The 23274-nt window shown below is 55.2% G+C and overlaps 2 protein-coding genes across 5 annotated transcripts in view; both read right to left on the bottom strand.

The window, feature by feature from the left end:
- Positions 1–268: 268 nt before the first annotated feature.
- On the bottom strand, positions 269–7679 carry CPNE9 (copine family member 9). The gene is made up of 21 exons (XM_064156855.1): positions 7266–7679; positions 5746–5786; positions 5610–5656; positions 5213–5316; positions 4973–5012; positions 4796–4798; positions 4233–4309; positions 3967–4030; positions 3751–3854; positions 3567–3671; positions 3172–3213; positions 2987–3062; positions 2848–2901; positions 2671–2732; positions 2333–2379; positions 2070–2251; positions 1780–1907; positions 1559–1661; positions 1425–1482; positions 1197–1270; positions 269–1082 (listed from the first exon to the last, which is right to left on the bottom strand). Exons 1-21 carry the CDS (start codon positions 7340–7342, stop codon positions 930–932), a joined length of 1641 nt encoding a protein of 546 aa, XP_064012925.1. The 5' UTR covers positions 7343–7679; the 3' UTR covers positions 269–929.
- Positions 7680–7752: 73 nt separating this feature from the next.
- The window catches only part of MTMR14 (myotubularin related protein 14), a 39693-nt gene continuing 24171 nt past the window's right edge, over positions 7753–23274 (bottom strand). Inside the window, exons 15-20 of one of the 4 annotated variants that reach the window (XR_010305247.1) lie at positions 22980–23029; positions 22613–22751; positions 19615–19791; positions 11294–11449; positions 10960–11048; positions 8035–8113 (exon numbers count right to left, since the gene is read on the bottom strand). Coding sequence is in view for 3 of the 4 variants with exons in the window: in XM_064156853.1 (XP_064012923.1) it covers positions 19010–19355; positions 19615–19791; positions 22613–22751; positions 22980–23029 (712 nt within the window). In the remaining variant the exon portion in view is untranslated. Of the gene's footprint in view, positions 8114–10959; positions 11049–11293; positions 11450–18692; positions 19356–19614; positions 19792–22612; positions 22752–22979; positions 23030–23274 lie in introns of those variants that run through there. The other 3 variants (XM_064156850.1, XM_064156852.1, XM_064156853.1) reach the window with 3 other exon arrangements.

The raw sequence follows: 23274 nt of genomic DNA, 5'->3' as shown, positions 1-23274 counted from the left end.
GTAAAGCGCCGCGCCGCCCTTAGCAACCGCACTTTCGGCACAACCCAACCGGGTGGCGGAGCGGGTACGGGGCGGGGGAAACACTGCGACGGGGACGGCAGAAAGAAGGGCGTCGGGAGAGGGAAGGATGTGGGGAAGGCGGCAGGGGCTGAATCGCGCCGCACCGTATGATGCGAATCTGCCGCTCCGAATCACAGCTACCGCCGCACGGCTCGGGAGACCCGCCCCAGTTCCCCCCGCCCCACTCCGGGTCCGGTGCAGGAGCAGACGCGGTTGGAGCAGTTTATTTACACTCGGTAATGCGATACAGAGCCCGACCCCTGGCATTTCCCGGCTGTGGGACCCCAGAGCTGTGGGGCCGAGACCTGTGTCACCCGCGGGTTGTGGCACTCGAGCTGTGGCAGCCCTGTGGCAGCCCTGTGGCAGCCCTGGGCTACGGGGCCGGGGTCTTGCAGAGGGGAACAAGCTGTGAGGCAGGCAGTGGGGCGCCAGAACCAGAGGACTGAGGTGCTGGCACTCGGGGTGCAGGCAGGAGCAGGCTGCAGGCAGGAATAGGGTGCAGGCAGGAGGGGGATGAAGCCCCCTGCACCGAGGAGCCAGACAGGGAGCCAGGCTGCCCTCCCCAGAGACACACCGTGCCCCCGCTACAGCCCGTACCCAGGAACTGGCCCTGCCCGAGCTGCCGCGGCTGAGCAGCACTACAGTCCGAGTCGACCCCGTTGTTCCGGGACGTTGTGTCCAGGGGCATCCAGCCCCGTGGTGTCACTGCTAGAAGAGGAGAGTCCCAGCCCCATTCGTCAGCTGCAGTTACTGCCGTTGGAGGGACCGCATCTCCGTGGCTAAGCCCTGGCCACTGCCAGAAGGAAGGTGGCAATGCCCTCGCCCCGTCAGCTAGCCCCGGGGCCCGTGGAGGAGCTACTGGGGGTCCACTACAGAGGGTCTGCCCGGCGAGGCTTGATGTCACGAGTCTTCATGTAGGAGAGCAGCTGCTCAGGGATCTCAGCCAGCACGTCCTTGGCCAGGCGGGCCATGCTCAGCACCTGGTTGCCCGAGTCATCCACGTAATCCCGAAATGGCACAAACTTCAAGGCAAAGAAAGTAGCAGCACAGTCAGAAGCAATGCTGCATCTGTGAGCGTTGGCAAGGTGCTGAGCATCTCCTGCCTGTGATGAGACTGGGCTCAATGCAAGTGTTACCTGTACGATGTCCCTCTCAGCGTAGCGTCCACGGAAAGACACCCGTACGTCGTCACCGTCCAGCTCCTCCATGGCTGAGGGATGACAGCTGGTGTCACCAAGCCTTGGTGGCTTGTCACCCATGATAGGTGGTCATGTAGGATGGAAAAACCACCCCTCCTTCTGAGGTGCTAGAGGAAGGGGTGGTGTTTCCTTCCTGCTTCCCTGGTGCCCAGAGCCCCAGCTCACCCTCAAACTCAGCTGGACCAACTCCCACAATGATGATGGACATGGGCAAGGCAGAAGCCTGTGGAAAACAGCAAAGTAGCAGCTGGGGGAGCACCCCATATGGAGTGAACTCATGGCAATGAGGGTGCACTCACAGTGACAATGGCCTCCTTGGTCTGCAGCATGTCAGAGATGACGCCATCAGTGATGATGAGGAGGACATGATACTGTGATCCATCAGTCACCTGGGCAGCCGTCCTATGGGGACAAGGAATGGGGCTCCTCCAGCAGTCCCACTGGTGTGGGCAGCAAGCCCCACTGTGGGGACCAGTGGCATTTGGGGACAGCAAAGTGGACAGAGTGCCTCAGTGCTCACCCAGCCACCTGGTTGATGACAGGGGCAAAGTTGGTGGGACCATAGAGCTGGACGGTGCGCAGGCTCTGGAGATAGGACTCCAGCACGCCCTCGATGCCAGCACAGCTGGGATTGTCCACGTTGTTGTTCTGGGGGATGGGGATGGGTGCTTGGAGGGGAACTATGGCTCCCAGAGTGACCCTCCAGGCTGCAGGATGCCAGGGCAAGGTGCAGCTGGCGTATTTCCCTTCCTTGCCAAGCTGCTCTGGGCACCCCCACCCCAGGATTCCCCTCCCTGCTCCGAGGCGCACCAGAGGAAACTGGTGGGAGATCTTGCCATCAGGTGGGACTTTGGCGCCAAAGCCGTAGGCAGGAAAGAGCTTGTCGCTGTCGTAGTCCTGGATGATTTCCCCCACTGCCTTCAGTGCCAGGGCGTAGGCACTCAGCTGGTAGGGGCTCGCGTAGTGCAGCGAAGTGGGCTGCGACGGCATCCCTGCGGCACAGTGCCTGTCGACACCTGCCCCATGGCCGGCCCCGCACCCGGGCACCCCTCACACACACCAGTTGCACTCACCGTTGGAGGCCGTGAAGTCAATGGCAACGGTGAAATTCAGCTGTGTCCTTGAAAGGAGAGCGAGGGAGTCTGCCAGCCCCGTGGTGCAGGGGATGCCACCTTCCAGACCCACGGCATGGTGTCTCCTTCCCCCACCTGAGACCCATCCCCTGATCCCTCCTTTCCCCAGCCAGCACCCCACAGCCCAGGCAGGACTATTGTCTTGTATTCCCTCCCCAGCCCCACCATCCCTTTGTCAACCCCAGGCTGCACCTGTGTTGTCACCACTGTCCTTGCCCTGAGACCTTTGCCCGTGAAGGGGCCTCAGCAAGCCGGGGGGCACACAGGCCCCCACTCACCCGCCCCGGATGTAGTCAACAAAGGTGAACTCAGACTCAACAGAAAAGGACAGCAGCGTCACCTGTGGGCATGGCAGGAGGTCAGATCTGGACCACCCTCTGCAGCAGGCACAGTGATGCATCAGACCCAGCTCTCCTACCAAGGCAGGAGCCGCAGAAGCCCACAACCCCACTCACAGTGCCAGAGTTCACGTATTTCTTCTTCTTACATTTCTTCCTGGGGTTCAGCACCTGCTGGTACAGGGCTGCATAATCTCCAGCATGACATGCCCCAGGTCCCCTACTCTCGCCCCCTTGCCCTGACCCGTTGCCCTACCTCGTACACTGTGAACTGGCTCTGTGCTCGGGAGAGCTCCCGGTAGCTGGTGGCGAACTCCCCAATGAAGTCATGGCTGAGGAAAAAGCACGGGGTCTGCATGGCTAGGCACCCTGGTAAGGGGCTCCCCTGGAAGTGCCAGCGCCACCTTGATGTCCCCCACCACTGCGCAGGCACTGCCTCACCTCCCGTCCCGGTCCCAGTCGTACACATCTATCTTCACTGTCCTGAAAGCAAAGGTGGGCGGAGATGAGCCTGCCTGGCAGGGCTGCCTCTGGCTCCCCTGGGGTAGGGACACAGCCCCTGCAGCCCACCCTGTAGCAATCACCCTGCCCTCTAGCAGAGCCACTCGCCTGCCTGGCCCAGACCTCTGCCAGGAGGGAAGCAGGAAATTTGGGTCATGGCAGGGACCCCGGAAAGTCGGGGGATGTCTTTATGTAACTTGGGTTTGGAACAGTAAAAAAACAACCAGTGAGAACACAACTGAACTGCCAGACACTGCAGGGTCAAAGCAGCCAAGCAGTGCTCGTGCCCTGCTCTGGCCCCACAGCTGCCCTTCCTCCTGCCCCTGCCCCCGTACCGGTCGTAGTCGCCGTTGCAGAGGGCGCGCACGGGGATGGTGAAGGGCTGCCACACTGGGTTGAGCGTGTTCTTCACCACCTCTGTCTTATGGCAGATGGTGAAGCTGCAGAGACAGGGCAGGGTTGGGGTGTGCTGGGCAGTGGCGCTGGCACGCAGCCCCCCCGCCAGGCCCCCACGCTCACGTGCCATCCTCGTTGCTGCGGTAGAAGACAAGGAAGGGGTCGGATTTTCCAAAAAAGTCCTTCTTGTCCAGCTTGTTGGCACACAGCTGCATGGTGACAATGTCCTGGGGATGGGGACCGTCACAGATGGCTGCCTCCTGACCGGCCCCAGCAGCCCCCTAACACCTGGGGGCCACTCAGCCCCAGCCCTGCCGCTGCTGGTACGTGGGCACTCACCCGGCAATTGCTCAGCTCCTCAGCCAGCAGCAAGATGGTCCCGCATCGCTTCCCTGGGACCCCCCTGGGACCAGAGGCACTTGGTCAGCTTGAGGACAAGCGGAGGACAAGACGGGGGGCAGAAGATGGGCTTAGGTTTTATGCCCCGCAGCTGGCGCTTAGCAGCGCGGCTGGTGTCCCCAGCAGGGGGACGCGCAGGAAGGGTGCCCGTGGAGGGGAGGCTGGGGACGTGATGTGGGCGTCTCTGCCACGGGGTGTGGACTCACGTGAGGGCTCTCTCCAGGCGACCTCGCTGGGAGCCGATCACCTCTCCCAGTGCCACAAACGCCTGCCCCAGGAAGTCCTGCGCCCCGAGCATGGCACCGTGAGACCGCAGGATGCTCCTGCTGCAGCGCTCCACCATTCACACCCGCCCTTTGCTCTCTCAACACAAGCTTGCTCGTGGGACCTGCAGCCACCCTGCCCCAGGGCCACTCCAAGTACCTTGAGTCCACCCTGTGTCCCAAAAGCCCAGGACCCATCTGCATCCTCCGAGACCACCACAAGTGCCTACTCCATTGCTCCACACCCACTCTGTGCCCCCTAGACCATCCCACAGACTCGGACTCATCACTCCAGAGCCACCCCACATACTTTGAACTCATCCTACACCTCTTGGGCAACCCTCCTCCCATCTTGCACCCCTCTAGCCATCCTACACCCATCCTGCACCCCTAAAGCCACCGACCACGGTGTGTCTCAGTCCCAGCCTGCACCCTGCCCCACCAGGCACTCCTACAAGGGCTGGGTTCCCAGGGCAAAGCAGGATTTGATGCTTAGTAGCACCTACCTTCTGCCAGTCCCCATGAGGCGCAGAAAGATGGAGAGCAGGTTAAAGCCTTCAAAAAAACCACCTGCCCCTCCCACCCTCACAGCAGCACCCACACAGGGCATAGCCTTGGGGTGTCCCACTGCAGTGTCACATGGGGGCAGCACCACGAGTCCCCTGGGCATGTGCTGAGCTCACCTGTTTTAAAATGGAGCAGGTCTTGGAGTCCACGTTGTAGCTGGTGGTGTGAGAGCAGAGCCCTGAGCATCTGGTGCCCTTAGAGGTACCCCAGCAGGCAGCCCTACTTCCCCACCTGCCTGGGCTTTTTGCTGCTGGATCCTTATTTATTATGCTTACTTATTATAGTTACTTATTACCAGCTCCACACCTTGTTCCACCCCAAGTGAGGCTGAGCCCTTCCTTGGATGCCCTACTCACACATCAAAGCGGAGGTTTTGCTTCTCCTCGAAGTAGTAATCAAGGACGAACTTGCGGACGAAATCAGGGTTCAGAGTGTTGTCAATCACCTCAGTGCGCCCGAACTGTGGGAAGAGGGATAAGAACCCCCCAGGACCCCTTCCCAGGCCCCTTCCCCATCACAGCTGCCCTGGCATTAATCCCAGTGGGGAGATTAATGCTGCTGGCGGGGCTGGGTCATTAGCGTGGATGTAAAAGGATCATTAGTGTGGATGTGGGTGGCCATATGGGCCCGTTTAACCCAGCCAGAAGGATTACTCAGGAGTGGAGGCACTGGGGGCAACAGAACCCTGGCACGGGGCTGGGAACCTCCTTGGGGAGCCTCCCGTTGGGACCTGGTAAGACAGACTGTGCTCACCTCCTTCCACTCACTGCTTCCTGAGCCCTGTACAAAGAGGACCACCACTGCAGAGAGAGAAGCAGAAACAGATTCCCATGCCATGCCATACCTATATCATGCCATGTTATGTACCCTGCCCAGCCCCACCACTGACCTGGGTCAGACTTAGAGAAGGTGTCCATGTCCAGTAGGTTCCTGAGAAGATGGAGCCAGACATGAGCTATTCAGAGTGCTACCCTGCAGCTGGTCCCCGTGCCCTTCCCCATGGCAGAATGCCATGCTGGCACCCAAGGCCAAGAGTCTCAGCAGCCTGGCTCCCACCACGAGGTTCGGTGGGACAGCACACCGAGCAGGGAGCAGCGTCGCCAACGCTGATGATGATTGAACATGACAAGGAACCCATTTAGAGGATGGAACCTTTCTGCATGCTGCCGGCGACGGCCGAGTGCCCGCCACAGCCCGGCAGCGGGAATGTGGCTAATGACAGGGCACAGGACTGAGAAGAAAGGAGACGCTTAGAGCAGGGGCTGGGCAGCCAGCGGGGACCTGCTCCATGACCTCAGCACAGCCACTGCAAAGTGATTGATCATCATCATCCTTCGTACGGTGCGACAGCAGAAAGTGCTGGGGGCTCCGCTGGGGTCCTTCCTGCACGCCGGGGTGGCAGCACAGGGTGGGCTGAGGCATGGCCGGGAGCTGTGGTGGTCAGCCCTAGCTCCAGTGCGCAGGGGAGAGACCTCTCTCCAGCGCTGCCCCAGCAGCCCCGGACAGTGCTGAGCCCTTGGGGAGATGTGAAGCCGACGCCTGAGCTGTCTCAGACTGAACCCCTGACCCTGCCGAGAGCTGCCAGGCCCCACTGCTTGGAGGGCTATCAGGGAGGGCAGGGGCTCAGCTGCAGGGAGAGGGCTCAGCAGCCTCTGGACCAAAACAGAGTTTGCAGGGCTCAGGGATGCGCCAAAGCTAGCCTTTCAGGCAGACGTCTTTGGGGGACCAAGGGCTGACTTCCCTGCCTCCTCGGGCACATGGATGCCGCTGCCCAGGGTGTAGCCGGTCCTGGTTCTTGCAGGTAGGGACTCCCTAGCAGTGGGCAACGAGGGCAGCGGTGCCTCTGCCGGGCTAGATTTAACCACCGAATTAATAGTCACAGCAGCCCCTCTTGCCTCTCAGACCCTGCCAAGAGCCAGAAGCACCAAGCAGCACCGCTCCCACCGTCGCGATCCTGCCGCGGACCGAGCGCTGATGGTCTTCTGCCCCTGCTGCATCGTACGGGGCTCAGAGAGCCAGGCAGCGCCGGGAAGCCCACCTGCCGCTAACACTGGCAACCCACACCCTCCAGCGTCACACCACTCCCCCGGCACCACCCTAGCATCCCCCCGAGCGGGGGCCGTCCCGCGCCCCAGCCTTGAGTGTCGCTCCGACCCACAGAGCCGTGGCCGGTGCGAGCATCCCTCGGGGAGCCGCGGAGTGGACGGGACCTCTCCCCGCGGGTGACAGCCGGGCAGAGGTGCGCTGGGCACACGCCGAAGTACCGAGTGGTGCCCGAGGACCGAAGGGGACACGAAACCCACCCTTCCCCCGCGGGATGCTGAGGGACGCTGCACCCCACAGCGCTTCACTCCCATCGGCGTCCGGTCGCCGACTCAAGTCCGCTCTCCCGCCCCGCTCCCAGCTCACCGGCAGGACACGGTGAGCTCCACCTTGGTGCCCGGCACGCTGCCGGCCGCCGGTTCCAGCGCTCCTGGAGACGCCATCCCCGCCCGAGCGCCGCCGCTGCTCCGCGCCGCCTCCTTCCGCGCCGACGAGGCGGACGCGCCCGGGGGCGGCGCGGCACGGGCACGGGCACGGCAGCCCCGCTGTCAGCACCGCCCCGGGCACCGGGGAGGCTTCGAACCGTAGACTGACCCGACTCTCGGCGACTCGACCCCGGGAGGGCAGGGGGGTCCAGTCTCACCGGGACCTCCCGTTTTGGCCTGCGGACTCAGCTCAGGTGCTAAGGAGGCTCAGCCCCGACTCCGGGGGCTCCCCCCTCCAGGCTCCCGGTCCCGGCTCGGTGCTATTTCTGTGCCGCCGCTCCCGGAGCGTGGGCCGGGCTATTTATAGCGAGCGGCTCCTGCCGCCGCCGCCCCCCGGTTCAGCCCCGCAGCTCAGACAGAAGGCAGGAGAGGGCACAGCTCGGGTGTCTTTACTGTAGAGACCTGCCGGAGCCCACCACGCTCCTCCAGCCACAGCCAGGGGTGGGCAGCAGTGGGCGCTGGGGCCCTTCACCGGGAAAAGGAATTCCGGGGCTCGGCCACTGGGACCCACCAGCGCGGGTCCTGCAGCCAGCGGTCTGGGAACACTGTGCTTAGAGCGTGCTGCTGCCTCTCAGTCCCACGCCCCGCACAAACTGCTCAAGGAGGCCACCAATGGCCCCCGAGGGGCTGGGGGGCACGGCCTTCAGACCGATGGTCCGGCTGTAGCTGGCCAGAAACGCAGAACGCACTTCCTCCAACCGGGACTCACGGTCACTCGCCGACACTAGCCTAGAAAAAAGAAGGGGGAGGTCAGCAACTACAGCCATCCCGCTCCTCAGCCCAGCTCCCACCCCTCATGTAGGGCAGGAGGCTGGCAGCATGGGTGGGACTCTGGTCCTGGCACCACAGTGGCTTGTGGAGTTTTAGAGGGCTCCAGTGCCAGAGGCAGTGACAGCACCCAAAGGCTTCAGCTACAGCAGCCCAACCCAAGAGTCTCCAGTGGAGCCTTTTCCTATCCCCACCCTCCTGCTCTCCTGTCTCCACCTTCACTCCCTCAGCCTTTGGCCATGGTTCATAGAGAAAGCAGAGCTTCCACCAGGCAGGTGCTGGCTGATGTCAGCCCCTGCCCTGGCTCACTCCCCTCTCCTTTTGTAGTGTTCCCAGATGGAGCCTGTCCACATGTGCCATGCCTGGACAGTTGCCTCCAATTTATTTACAATTGTCCCCTGTGCTTCCCCCAGGCCCAGCCTCTGGTGATGGTGCCAGAACAGACAGCTTTGAGGGACAGGAGGTGAGAGAGGGCAGACAAGGTGAGAGAAGCTCCAAGGAGTGCTCCAGCCATGGAAAGTGTAGAGCAGCAAGGTGTTTTACCTCTGGCTCATCTGCTCTCTGTAAGCAGTGGGGGTGCCTGCAGAGTAAAGCATGGCTTCCCCCAGGATGTGCCCTCCTCTTCAGCTGATGCATGCAACTGGGTAGGGTTGGGGATAAGAGAGCAGATGGAAGGAGATACTTCAGCCAAGGCAGCAAGGGAAAGCGAGACCAAGGTTCAGAGGCAGCTCTGGCCTGAAAGGGTCCTTGCTGCAGTTCCTCTGCAATGTGCTGGTGGTTCCCAGAGAGAATAAGACATTCCTCAAAGGTCACCTCAAGGGCACAGCATGAACCTTCCCCATAAAAAATTCTCTTTAATCTCTCCAGTGCCTGGGCTGGCTATAAATTGGCACAGCTCATTTGAATGGAAGTGTTAACCACCCACAGCCAACAGCTTCAGTCCAGAAACAGCAGCAAGAGGATCTGGTGGGAGGCCTATAAACAGCAAGCGATGCCGAGGCAGCCAATGGGGCTGCTGTTTACAGTGCCTGGTAATAAAGAGAAGCCAGAGGGCAGAGGAAAAAGACAACATACCTAACCACGTTTAAAAGGTGCTTTTTGGCAACCTAATTTGGATGTGGAACTCTCAAACCTGGTAGCATTAAAAATAAGCTGTGTGAAAGCAGGACTTACTTGCAGTGATCTTAAATGTCACATGCAAGAGGGAAGTGAGGGCATGCAGCGGTTAGTTCCTGGGTCTTTGGGCTCTCACACCTCTTCTCAGGGCAAGTTTTGTCTTTAGACTCTTAAGCTTCCTTCATGGAGTGAGAGCACAGGGTCAAGCTGCTGGCCACTGCCCGACACCAAACCCTACACAACCGCTGTACCATTACCCTCTGAGCAGCCAAACTGTGAGGCAGGCTATGTTCCCTTGTCAAATCCTCGTTGCTCTGCCCTGCTACACTTCCTACAGCCTGCCTGCTCCTCTGCAGCTTGGGGTGCAGGGTGAGAGGAGGCTGTCAAAGCCCCAGCTCAAAGTAAGCCCTGACAAGCCGCACACAAAATAGGCTGTGAAAAGTGTACCTTCATCGAGCTGCTGCCAGCTGAGATGTGAAGTGGGAACTTAAATGGAGTTTAGTTTCCCAAAAACTCATACTGTGCTGGGCTGTGAAAAACTGGGCTAAAGCCACAATCGGCCCTTGAGCAAACAGAGCTGAAAGAGATTGGAGGCCCTGGATTAAGCTCAACACAACATTCTTAGGAACTCTTCGTCCCTTCCGCACAGTGCCTGGTCCCAGCACCCACAACTGAGCCGTCCCCAGCCCTGGACTACTCCACAGCTCAGGTCAGGAGCTGAACAGGGCAGAGCACTTGCAGCATCTGTTGAATGCCCAAGGGAGAAGTGCTGCTGCTGCTGCTCCCTTCCTTTTGAACCTGGCTGCCCCAAGCAGCCAGACTCCAAACCACACAAGCCTGTGGTCTGATCACAGGCAGATCCAGAGCAGATCACATTTGTGTCCTGAATTCCTTGTTCTGACATTAGATCTAACTCCAAGGGCAGCAACAACTCGCTGCTGATGAGCAGTCACCAAGTACAACCAGGTTCAGGGCACACTAAATTAGTTTCTAATTCAGATGCCCATCCTTCAGTCCCTTCTGCTTCTTTACCCATCTCCAAACACCTGCAGGAGAACTCAGTGTGTCCTCATGAAAGGAGAACAAATCCCAGCCAGGCCACATCTGATGTCTCTCTTGATTTTTTTCATCTACCAATTTGTGGGTCTTTTAGCTTCAACATAACCTGGGGGCAGCTGCTCCACACTGCTCACTGGCACAGCTCACAGCCACACGAGAAGACAAGCCTGTCACTCAGGAGATGTTGGCTTTCACGTTGCTTGCTCTCTGCCTCTAGAGCATGCACTCAGATCTCGGTAAGGGGCCACAAATGTCTGGCAGCATAACTGGCTAGCGGCAGCTCCTGATCTGCCATTTCAGTTCCTCGATTGAGAGTCTGCAGCCTGAAGGTAGAAGCCAAGATTCTCCTCTAACAGCAATTAAAGTGCACCTCCCGTCTTTCAAGCTTCCACAAAGGTGGCTTTCTGTCTGGGGAGGAACATTTGCCTCCCAGCCATTTCACGTGGCAGGATGCAGCAGAACGCAGAGTCTCTGCTGCTCCGTGCTGGCCAGACAGTGGCGGCAAATGATGCTGCACATGGTCAGAGAAACTCGGGTTGGCAGAAAGGAAGCCCCTCTCACTGCAGCAAGGATCTGACCCCAGTGGGGAGATGGAGATAAGCAATATCCAAAAGCAAGAAAAACTGGGTTACCAGCCTGTCCTGACAAGCATGCATCCTCAGACGCACTTGATTATGCCCAAATTCAGCGTCTTCGGAGAAGAGAGAAAAGCCTCTTCTTCCTACAGAAAGCAAAGTGCCCCCCATCATTAGGCAGAGAAAATGCTGGTTCCTTTCTGAGTTCAGCAGAAGCAAAGAGTGCTCTATGGTTGAATTTGTGGATGGAAAACACCAAGGCAGCAAAGACAGGACAGTTTGTTACGGTATGGCCTCACAGGCTTCTTCGAAAGTGCCAGGGTGACAACATTTTCAGCACTTGCAGCCAGCTGAGAGACCCAAGGAGAGATCCTGCATTTGAGACACTTACAGGCAAGTGCTAGGGAACTCATCCGGGAAGCTGCAAGGCAGAGAGGCGTCTGCGCTCAGGGTTGCCTGCTCCCGAATACTGCCACACCCTGTCACCATCTGCCAGCTGCCAAAGTCTGTGGAAACGGAAGATCCGGGCAGAGAGTGGTCCGCCGATCTGGGGCAGAGAGAGAGGGAGACGGCGCGATCAGTCAGGTCATTCTGCCACATGCCTTCCTCTATCATCGCTGCCAGGGGCCCTGGGCTGGCTGCCAGCAGCGTCTGTGCCAGCAGCTTTGACACTTGGGGACCAGGGTGCAACATGCAGCTCCGCCTGGGACCCAGGCCAAGCTTTTCCTTTGAAAGCAAGGAGAGAGCCAAGCTGGCTGTGGCCAACAAAGCAGCAGGAGCGCACTGAGATTTGGACAGGACAGAGGCAGCAAGAAGCAGATGGCCATGCAGGACTGTGAAACTCGTTAGTGAGATGCAACATCATGTCCTGCCCCGAATGTCTCAGATGCAGCCGTTGTGCTGTACAGGGGACATCCCCCTGTTGCTTGTTGTAGCTGTCTGCACATCCCAGGGCAGCAGCAAGGCCTGATGAAGAATCAAGGCTGTGACTTGGTTAATGTTGAGAAAGACTCAGAAACCCTTGGTCCAGCAGTCATTCCCAGGCATTAACACCTGGTTTGAACATAGCCAGTCACTGCTCAAGACGTTCCTGTGGAACATACTCCCCCTTCCCAGCATCATCAGAGCTCTTCATTCCTGTGTCAGAAGAATGGACTGTGCCAGAAATCAGGCAGCAAAATATCTTTAGGACAGGAAAAAAGAGACAAGGGATGGTAATTGTTTGATGTATGCAACCTCCCACCAGGAAAGAAGGAAGCATGACATCCTGTAAATGAATCTGAGAACTCCCTCCAAAATCTCAGAGAAGGAGGCACAATCACTTCAGATGAATCCAGAGCTCTTGGCTTCCAGGGAACAAGCAATTACTGTGCCCTGCTGCACAGCAGAGTGTACATCGCTGGAAGCACAGCCTGTGACAGAGCTACTCAATTACACACTACTGAGATCTTCTGGATAATTTATCTGAGATCTGCTGGGCAGACAGCAGTGCACCAGCCTCAGCTCTGCTGGGCCAGGTACTTGCATGCTGTCTTCACAGCTAAGAATAGCAGTGGCGCACTGCAGCTGCTCCCCAAGGGACCAGGAGAACGGTTACAGAGACAGGATCTCCCACGGCAAGAAGGACCTTGGTGAGACTGGAAGGCAAGGGTGGGGAGACATGCACAGCAGTAAATGAATTTGCAGTATCCAATCTAACTCCCAGTCTGCCATTTAACTGGTCTGATCAATATGACCAAGTCTGAGAAGTCTGAAACACGGTCCTGAGCTGGCTGCACAATCAAAGAAGGGGAGGTCAGGCAGTTCCTTGCGTGTCAGCTTCTCATCACAATGCTGGCACTCTTGAATCTGCAGCTTAGGGTAACACCACTCCCTGGAAGGGCATCACAGCACAGAACTGAAGAGCAGGGCTTCACCTGCCTCACACAACTCTTGTTCTCCAGCTGCTGGTGAGCAGAAGAGTGAGGATCAGAGTACCAGGAGAAGCCCTGCTTGCCAAGAGGTGTCTTCCCTAGACACACAGCACTGCAGCAAGGACAAGGGCATGGCACTGACAGTGCACGCAATCTTAGAAAGAGCTTTTTGAGATCAGACAGGGATAACCTTTCCTGGGATGCAAGGAATTCACCAGGGAAAGGTAACAGGTGTTCAGTGATGTCTGCCCCTCTTTACTTTCAGAATGCAAAGCTTGTCATGAAATAGAGACCAGGCAGAGCAATTAGGCTCAGAGCATGGTGCCATGCTGGAAGCACTGTGGGAACAATGCAGGAAGCCAGAGAGAAGCACAGAGGAGCACTGATTCAGTGCAGAGGAGAGAGGAAGATGTCATCTCCCTGAGAACATAGCACAGCCAGACAGGAGTGTCACACACAGTGACAACAACTGGAGTTAAAGCAGTTAAGGGGTCTATAGGCAATGGGCTTGGGATGAAAGTAGACAGGGACACATTTCTGTCAGAAAAGTGCTAAGTTCCTGAACAGACAACAGGCTTGGGACCAGAAAGAAACACAGGCTTTGAAGAGAGCAAGTCCGGATGGCATGGGAGGGCCTGGGCTAGAGCAGGACCTCCATGTGGAGGTGAAGAGAACTCAGCAGAGCTCTGCAGTTCTCTCAAAGGGAGAGTTGTATCAGGAGCCTGCTCAGAAGACTGTGCCCACTTGCCAAGCAAAGGAGTAGGGCCCCAGGGACAGTAGAAATGTGCCTCTGCACAGAATCAGCAAGCACACTGGTCAGATAAGTCTGTGCTGGGGAAGAAGAACAGAAAATTGTTTCCTGCTTTGGGTGTATGGCCTCAGCTTCAAGCTGCTGGTCACCATCCATGGTTGGCAGCTAAGATTAGATTGTCTTCTATTGCCTCTTGGAGGCAGATCAGGTCACCTCTGAATCCCTTCTTGGGCAGACTGATAAAAACATCGTGTACCTCCCTGTAAGATGGACTCTCGGTAGCTGTCTTCTTAACCCTTCCTGGGAACCCTGACACTGTCAAGTAGCTATGCAAATGTAGTCAAGTTAAATTCAACCTCCTAGTACAGAAGTCCAGGAGTTTAAGGCAGCCAATTCTGTATCTTGCCTCCAGGCAGCAGAATAAATACTAGTTAATGAACTGAATAAACTGCTTGACTCTGCAGTGAGTCCAGGTCACCCCTCTCCTGGACTAGATGTCTGAGCCTAGCTAGACCTTCCCCTCTATCCCAAAAGGAGGCTCCTGAGGAAGTGTCACAACCAACAAGTATCTTGAACAGGCTCAAGAGACTGCAAGGTCCAAGGCTGGGTGAGATGGGCAGGGAAGGCATGGCATGGGAAATCTTGCCCTCTGCAAGGGCAGCAGAGCCTCTTCAAAGCTGAGCTTGGCTTGAGACCAAGGCCAGATCTCTAGGCTGTCTGTATTCCAGTGCACCCCCTGTAAAGTCTTGCTGCAGAGGCCCACAAAGGGCCTCAGTCAGGCCCCCAGAGCAAGTTTGGGCTGCTGGCACAGAGAGGTTGGTCTCCATGCCTGTAAGAACAACAGGTTTACAATACATTCCATCCATGCCAAAGGCTGGCTAGCTACGAGGGCAGTGCACAGAGTCTTGAGAGGTAGCTGGACAAGAGCAGCAAAACTGACATGGTTAGGGGAGAAGAGAAACAGCAAGTCTTCAAGTCAGTGTCTCTGCCACAGACATCTAAAGGCAGACAGAAAGAGAATAAAAGTGAGCTTCACACACCCACCTCTGCAGGGCCACCAGTGGGAAGAAACTCCCTCAAAAGTGCAAGATTAACAAAATTAGATTAGCAAAACAGAGCTGAGCTGCAATCTGTTCCTTCACACAAGGAAGGACCTCTACCAGGCTGTAACTGGCAACTCCTAGCCTGGAACAGTTTCTTTTAATTAGGTCAGTGCTTCCCATGCAACATGCTGCACAAGACAGAGTATTTCAGAGCACAGGGACACTCGCCTACCACGGGAGCATCAATACTGGAGGCAAGGCAGCAGTCAGGGATCTTTCCCTTTCCCAATGCATAACCAAGACAAGTGCCAAATGCCCACAGCTAGGCTCTCACTCTGCCTTGTGCTGCCCCCACTCACCTGCCATATTTCTACACACCTGGGGCTGCTGGGGAAGCAGCTCATTTGCCAGCATCTGCTCTGTGCCTGAAAGCGAGGTGTTAGGTAGGTACTGTATGTGCAGACAGGCTGTGGCAACCCGGAGTAAAGGGCAGCTCTTCCCACCCTTGCGTGGGAAGTGTTGGCAAGGAGCACTTGGCAGAGAGCTGCGCTGAGAGCCCTGGCTGGATCCCAGGCAGCTCTCTACAGGCTGCGTTTGAGCTGTGACAGCCTGAGCAGCCAGTCCTCTGCAAGTACATTTTCAGTGGCAGCAGTCACGTGCCAGGCCTCAAGGCCATTTTGTGGCATAGTTGTGCAACAATTCCAGGAGACATTCCTAAACACAATCCCTGTCCTGCTGCAGTCGCTTTCCCAAGCTGTCACACCGCGGATGCGGCTCCCGAGTCAGGGGGCTGTATGAAGCAAGACGTACAGCACATGTGCACTCCTATCACTATCGACAAACCACTCAGAGCCAAGGGACAGCAGCTTCTCCATCTCTCTCTGTGTTCACTGCATCCCTTCCAGGCTCTCAGCTGAACCACCTGCAGCCAGTCCTGCGAGGGAGTTCTCCGTCGCTGCTGGCTAAAGCAGATCCTTCCCGATTTAACTCCTGCACATCCTGATCACGGCACCTTGGGTTTTGTTTAATTGACTTAGTAAAAGCACATTCACCCAAAGATTATCCAGCTGCTAATCCACATTAGTGCTGTGCACACACAGACAAATCCCCAGCACAGACACAGGGCTTTGCTGCAGTGTCATGGGACACTCAGACTATTAGCATCACAGGATCACACAGGATCGCAGGATGTGGGGTTGGAAGGGACCTCCAGAGATCATCACCAACCACCTGCCAGAGCAGGATCATACAATCTAGCACAGGTTGCACAGGAACACATCCGGGCAGGGCTGAGAAGTCTCCAGAGGAGACTCCACAACCTCTCTGGGCAGCCTGTGCCAGTGCTCTGTGATCTTTACTGTAAAGAAGTTCTTCCTCACGTTGAGGTGGAACTTGCTGTGCTGTAGTTTATACCCATTGCCCCTTGTCCTATCACAGGGTGCAACTGAGAAGAGTTTGTCCCCTCCCTCTTGACCCCCAGCCCTCAGATATTTATAACCATTGATTAGATCCCCTCTCAGTCTTCTCTTCACCAGACCAAACAGCCTCAGCTCCCTCAGCCTCTCCTCACAGGGCAGTGCGCTCCAGCCCCTTCATCATCCTCATAGCCCTCCCTTGGAGTCTTTCAAGTAAATCCCTGTCCCTCCTGAACTGGGGAGCCCAAAACTGAACACAATATTCCAGATGAGGTCTCACCAAAGCAGAGTAGACAGGGAGAACCTCCCTTGGTCTACTGGCCACACTCCTCTTAATGCACCCTAGGATCCCATCGGGCTTTCTGGCCACAGGGGCACACTGCTGTCCCATGGAGAGCTTCTTGTGCATCAGCACTCCCAGGTCCTACTCCACAGGACTGTGGAATGCTAACAGAACACAGCTTGCAAGCAGCTATCCACTCACACACAGGGAGTTCTATTCAATGCACTCTGTCTGCTGTGCTCAGAACTCTGTAGAACAAGGAGCACCTTGTCCTGCTCTGCAAATAATCTAAGCAGTATCTGTGTGTGTGCTTGCCCTCAGCAGATGTGACCTTACGATTGTCTTGGGATAAGTTAGAAGGACTCAGATAAGGAAATTTGCTTTGCCTAACAGGAACCGTCCCAGGATATTTAGGTACCCAGGCCTCTGGATGAGAGGAGGTCTCAGAAGACAAGCTGGTGAGGTAGGGTCAGCAGCAGGCTTCAGACATGGCCCAGCCACAAGTGAGGCTTGGCTCCCACTGTCCAACTCAAATATTCATGACCCCTTCTTTTAGGGCACCTCAGTCCTCACCAGGCTCTGCTCATCACGCTGTTGCTTGCCTTCCTGTTCCCTCCACAGCTCCCCTGCCTGCCAGCACCTGGACTGGGCTGTTCATGTGAACTACCTGAAGAGTTCTTGCTGGCACTTTGCAAGCAACCTTTGCAAGCAACCATTTTCCCCCAAATGCTGCTGCAGTGGTTAAGTGTTTTGTTGCTATGGCCACACAACCAGAGATTAGGAAGTCAAGTACAGTAGTTTCTTCATCTGAAGAGCCTTGGGTGTTAACCTGCCAGCAGCACTGCAGAGATAAAAGTGTTTCTGATATCCTGATAAGTCTCTCTTTTCCAGCCTTTCCATCATTATTTCTCCCACTACTTGTCAGAGTGGGGACAGAATTTACCTCTTCCTTCCACTACAGATATACTCCTTCTTCACCCAGAATGGGACTTGCCCTTTCCTTCAGGATGGAAAATAGTGGCTGAAGGTACTATGATTATCCATTACCTGCCTGGAGCTCACTAGCCAAATTCAGACTAACAAGCAGGGAGACCAAAGTTGAGTGGAGCAACAGAACCTCTCTCTGGAGAAAAGAGCATGTTCAGGCTCCATAATGTGCAAGCCATGTCAGCACCTGACAAGGCAAGGCTCTGCTCATGCCCTTAGCTGGCAGAGCTGTTAGCAGTGCTGCCCCAGGGAAGGCAGGCAGGGCACACTCTGACTGACCTGGCAGTAGACTGGGAGGCAAAAGGGCATCGATGTGCCATCGATGGTTTGAAAGAGCACCTCAGTTCAGCTGTTGCCTTGACAATTCCACCCATGTCCTGCAGGGTCTAAGCTTATTTCCTCCAGCCTACACACTGAGAGGAGCATGGCCAACCCAGGTGACACTGGAGATGGAGAGCATATAGGTAGGTGTGCAGTCTCCACCCAGCATGAGAGCCAGCCTCACCACTTCAGCTTCACAACTGACTCCCTTCTCCTGTCCCCTTGGTTCCAGGCCCAAGTAAGGGGTTTGCTCCCCTTTTATCTCCTGTTCCTCCAGTCTGTGCTTTCTTCTAGCTCTTCACGCTGCCTTGTTCACAAGAGTGACCAGGGATTGGCAGGAGCCTGGTGCAGTCTTCTTCCTTTGAAGGGTTCTAAAGGCTTTGTGCCATGCTAGGAGCTACTGTAAAGACCAAAAAAACGTTTACAGTGGATTTCACAGAACGTTTACCTCTTACAACAACAGAATACTGCAAATCCTTCTCAGGGATATTTACTGGGCATAAGGAAGAGCCACCCACGGGAACTCTGGCCTGAAAGTAACAACCTTCTGCATCATACCCACACCTGCTGCCTCAAGCCCACGGGGTGCTGGTTCTCAACACTTGACACCGCTGGGCACTGATCATTCAAAAGCTTACAGACACCTCATCCAAACACAGCCAGAGGAAAGGTGACTGCTGGCTTTACCAGCTCTGAGCCCCTGGAACACTGTGTGCTCAGCCCCTTCCCGTGGTGCTCTTCTGCCAACTCCTCTTTGCTCCGTTTGAAGCATTAGGAACCGCTTCTTGCGCAGCGCTGCCGCAAGCTCGCTACCAGCCCTGTGCTGAACAGCCCCACATGGGAATTGTGGCACTGCTGCTGTGAACAAAAGCAGCCCCCAAGACAAGCTTTCCTTCTCTCCAGTATTTTCTTCTCCTGGGAGATTCGTTTCATCTTTCAGGGAATGTAGAGGTGGGTCTCAGCAACAACTCGAACCCATCCTATTGATCTCTTTCCCAAGGGACAACAGTTAGCATCATTTATGAAAACTGTCAGAGTAGTTTTTTCTCTGGAAACAAGAAACTTGGTACAAAAGCCTTATAAATTTTCCATACTTTACTTGTTTGTCATTTTATTTTCCATCTGATGAGCTAAAATTTGGCCGGTGGCTGTTTTTGAAGGGGATGGTTAGAAATTTCTAAGACTCATTGGCAAACCTGCAGAGACCACATTAGTCTTTGATGCTGTTAACAGCAACCTCTTATCTAAGAGGCTCTTTATCCCTTGTTGGCCCAAACACATGGCGTTTGCTCCACAGGCTCTGCTCTTTTCTTCCCTTGCCCAGCTGTGCCCTACTGCAGCATCAGACTCCAGAAAGGTGCCAGAATACCTTTCGTTATGGCTTGAGATCAGACTCAGGCCCAGGGCCCCCATTCTCCAGTTGCCCAGCAGGAGCACACAGCCCTCAGGGTGCAATCCTTTGTGCTGGCATGGTGCTCACAGCTTGCTCCCGGCAGAATGTACCTCTGCTTGCCACCAGCACCCAGAGTTGCTTTATTCTCACTCTGCAGCGTCAGGAAGGTCAGCAGGGGGAAAGGCAGACAGGATAGATGCAGAGTGAGGTCTGCTTGGTTTGGAAGGCTTCCTCCCCTACGTGACAGCCATTTCAACCCCCTGAGGATGCATTTGACAGAGGAAGTGCTGTGAGCTTGAAGCATGCAGGATGCAGAGATGCCAAAGCTTGCGGAGTCGAGGCATGCACTGAGGGCAGACAGAACAGACACCCAGCTGTTATCAGCATAGTTCCTCACTGCAATAAATGGGCCAAGGCAGGAGTTTGTGTGTTTAATGGCCAGCACTTCACACAAGGTCAGGCTAGAGAGGAACAGGCCTCCTGAGGCTTGCTTGTAGGTGCAGCTATGGGGACGCCAGCGTTCTCAGAGCCACACATCTGCAGCCCTGAACTTTCTTTACTAGACACTCATTTTGTTGAGAAATGCTCTCATCTGTCCCATCTCACCTTGACCTGGGCACTTCCAGTGGGCTGCTTCCAATCCTCAGGAAGTTATCTGAATGGGTTGATGAGGAGGAGCTGGAGGACTTGACTTCAGCCATCCCTGTGGAAGGCAGCCTGTCTTCAGACTGCTGTGCCCTGCTCCAGAGCACGGCTTGTGGTGATGATGCACAGCTCTTCCTCCTGTGGAATGAAGGACTTGGGTGAGAAAGCTGGCTTTCCCACATACTCCACCTGGGAAGCCTTTCCACAACAGGCTGGATTGTACCCTAGCAGCTATAAGCTCCTGTTCCCAGTGGAAGTGCCCTCCTCCCTCTCGAGGAGCCATGAGTCACTGCTCAGTGGTAGGGGTACACTGAGCTCAACCCATCTCAGCCTTTTCTTTTATAGATCCCTACCATGTGACCTGCAAATCAGAGACTGGAGAATGCAGCAGCCCACATGCATACAGCCACTGCTTTGCTCAGCCTGGCAGCAAAAGTGTCTCCAGCAAGTGGCCTCCCAGCAGGAACAAACCATGTCAATCTGCTCCAGCTCTACAGAGCGCCTGAGTCGAGGGGGTCAGCCCAAACGGACGCTTGTGCACGCTGGTGAGGGTGACAGGGACACAGCACCAGCCTTATTTTCCCTTTTAGTGACACCCTCCAGGCACCAATGACCACACTTCTGACCACATTCTCAGAGTTGACAGTCACTCCAGATGTATGTGCACTTCAGTCCTCTGTGCTGACAGCCTGGAACTGCTCTGGCTCCTTTTCTAACCAGAACATTCAGACTCAGGGCAATTCACTGTCCATTGCTGCACCAGGCCTGAGCTAACAGTACCACCCAGCTACATGCCAAACAGGCACACATATTTGGAACTAATCCATGCCACTGCTGCTTCATGTTCAGATTTAGTTTTTCTGTCTGTCTGTCTTCCTTTCTTTCTTTTTTGCCTGGAAGAGTCCCAAGACTTTTTCCCTTCACAAAACCACAGTGAATTGGACAAAGACCTCCCTATATAGATAAGTAAAAAGGAAAAGTATAAAGCAGACAAACTCAAGGAGAGAAGATGTTGCTTTTCCTGGAATCTGGAAGGGCATCCCAACTTTGACTGAGATCTTGAGCACTGTCAGTAAGTGCAGCTTAAGGCAGGCTCCTAGTACCGTGGAAAGCACGATAGATTCACGTCATTCCTTGAAGTGTGTCCACCCTCAAACATCACACCACAGCCCTTCTCAAGCATTATTCATCATCTGTTATCATAGCTGCCAACATCTCCAAGCACAGCCTGCAGTAACAGGCTTGTACAGATAAAAAACAAATGCAAGGTGCCCTCAAGGCCACTGGTTTTCAGGACAACACACCGAGGTACATCCTCTCCTCTCCTCACTCACGCTATGCACAGCTCAGCTCATCTAGCTTAGAATCACAGAATTGACTGGGCTGGAAGGAATGTCAATGATCATCCAGTTCCAACCCCCCTGCCATGGGCAGGGAGATCTCACACCTCATCAGGTTGCTCAGAGCCACGTTCATCCTGACCTTAAAGACTTCCAGGGATGAGGCTTCCACCACCTCCCTGGGCAACCTGTGCCAGTGTCTCACCACCCTCACTGGAAAGAACTTCCTCCTAATGTCTAGTCTAAATCTCCCTTCTGCCAGTTGAAACCCATTCCCCCTTGTCCTGTCATTACAAGACCTTGTCAATAGTCCCTCCCCAGCCTTCTTGCAGGCCCCTTTCAGATACTGGAAGGCCACATCATAAAATCAAGTCCAGACAAATGCAACAGGTCTCTCTCAACATGTTTTGGCCATTTCACATCTTGTGAAAATCATGGTGTGTGCTGCAGGATCTAACCTGTGTGTCCCAAGCACTCAGAGCAACCTAAATGCTTTCAGTTTACTACCCTGCAGTCAGGCAAGTGTGAAGTTGTTCCCTACTTGCTGCTGTCTCCTTGCTGTAGATAGGTGAGCTCTATGTGTTCAAGAGGACTCCACTCCCTTGGCAAACACAGTTTGGGACTCTCCATCTCTGTTTTGTGATGCTGCAGGAAGACTCTCTCTTCTGCTCTCCAGCATTTTATAAACCGAAGCACAACACGCTTCAGAAAAGCTGCTGCCACTAGCATGGCTGCAGGCTCAGTCCCAGAGGACCTCCAACTGCCTCCAGCACAACCTAGATTTAATTTAAAATAATTGCAATATAAAATAGTATCTTCACATGAGCTGAGGGAGAGGAGAGAAAAATTAAACTGAGAGGGGCAGCCCTACAGCAAGGTTTTGAAATCCCCAAACAGCGCCAGCAACTCCGCAAGCAGGCACAAACGCCTGTCCCAGAGCAGACACCTTCCCCAGTCCCTGCTTCCAGACAGACACCTGCATCCCCAGGTGAGTCCTATGTGATCCTCTACCAATTTGGAGCACCAAGAATTTAACTTTCTCCCCCAGCAGTATCTCTGAGCAGCACTGCAGAGTGCAACCTGCTTTCAGCTCACATACCTCATGCTGTTAGAGAGGCTAAGATGTAGAGGGGATTCTTGGCCACCAGGCCACTTGCTCACTGCAGACACTCCCCTGTCTAATCTCTTCCATAAACTGATTAAGCTTCATTTTAGGGCAGCTAAACTGTCTCCATTTTTCCCTGGAGAAGCCACTGCCAAATGTAATTTTTCTGGTAGTTTGGAACCATCTTTCTACAGTAATGAAATCCTTTCTGGGTGAAGTAAAACTGGTGAAAATGAAATAAAGTTGCTTTACTGTTCTTGGGGGACAAACTTCAGGATCAGCTCCACAGCAGCCTGACAATCTCTGATATGGAGTGGCCTCCAATTTTTGGCACTGAAGTTCTGTAGCACAAGCTGCAGCAAAGCCTCCCACAGTCAAACTCCACCCTCCACTGCAAGGGACACTTGCTACAGAAAGCAGATCTGGAAGGTGAGGGACTTCAGAAATATCTTTTCTACTGTGCTTAGAGCCTGCCCCTTTTGTTGTGCAGCTCACTAAGTGGTTAGCTCCTCACCATGCTGCTTGAGCCTGTGCTCCTGCTGGCATCAGCTCCACTGCTTCATAGGTGAAGCTCCCAGCTGCTCCAGGGGAACTTTCCATTCCCAGGGAGAAGTCACTGCTCAGACTTGTGGTGCTGCCTCGGTCTCTCTGCTCTAGAGGAAAAAGAAACCACAAAGAGAGCTATCTGAAGACCAGCTTGGTCTCATTCACCTTCTCTCCCTTCGAGCAAAACGCTTCCTGCATGCCCTGGGGCTGCGTTCTTGAGAGACCCCAAGGGAAGCATACCCATTTGTAGTCACCTTGATGCTGGGAACCCAAGCCCCCAAGCCATCAACCGTTACCAGCACCCAGGGGTGCTGATGCTTGGCAGCAGCACTCACTGAGCATGCAGATCTCTTCCAGGGTGAAGCCAGCTGGCAAGCTCTTCCTTCTAGGGAAAGAAAGACAAAGCTACTTAAGCCACACTTCAGGAGGCTGGCCACAGCCAGATCTCTTCCAGCACACAGTGAATTGGAGCAGTGGAGAGTTCACCGTGCAAGAGCAGAGAGTAGAGGATGGGGCAGTTGTGCAGTATCTGACTTTTCCTGACAGTCCCAGCCCACACACCCTGTGCTCTGAGAGGGTAGCAATAGGCTGCAGGCAGACTTATTTAGAAGCTCCAAGATGGCCTTTGTT

This window comes from Pogoniulus pusillus, chromosome 16, assembly GCF_015220805.1.
Source record: "Pogoniulus pusillus isolate bPogPus1 chromosome 16, bPogPus1.pri, whole genome shotgun sequence".
NCBI lineage: Eukaryota > Metazoa > Chordata > Aves > Piciformes > Lybiidae > Pogoniulus > Pogoniulus pusillus.
Note: the sequence above shows the minus strand (reverse complement) of the source record. Positions and strands in the feature narration are given on the sequence as shown.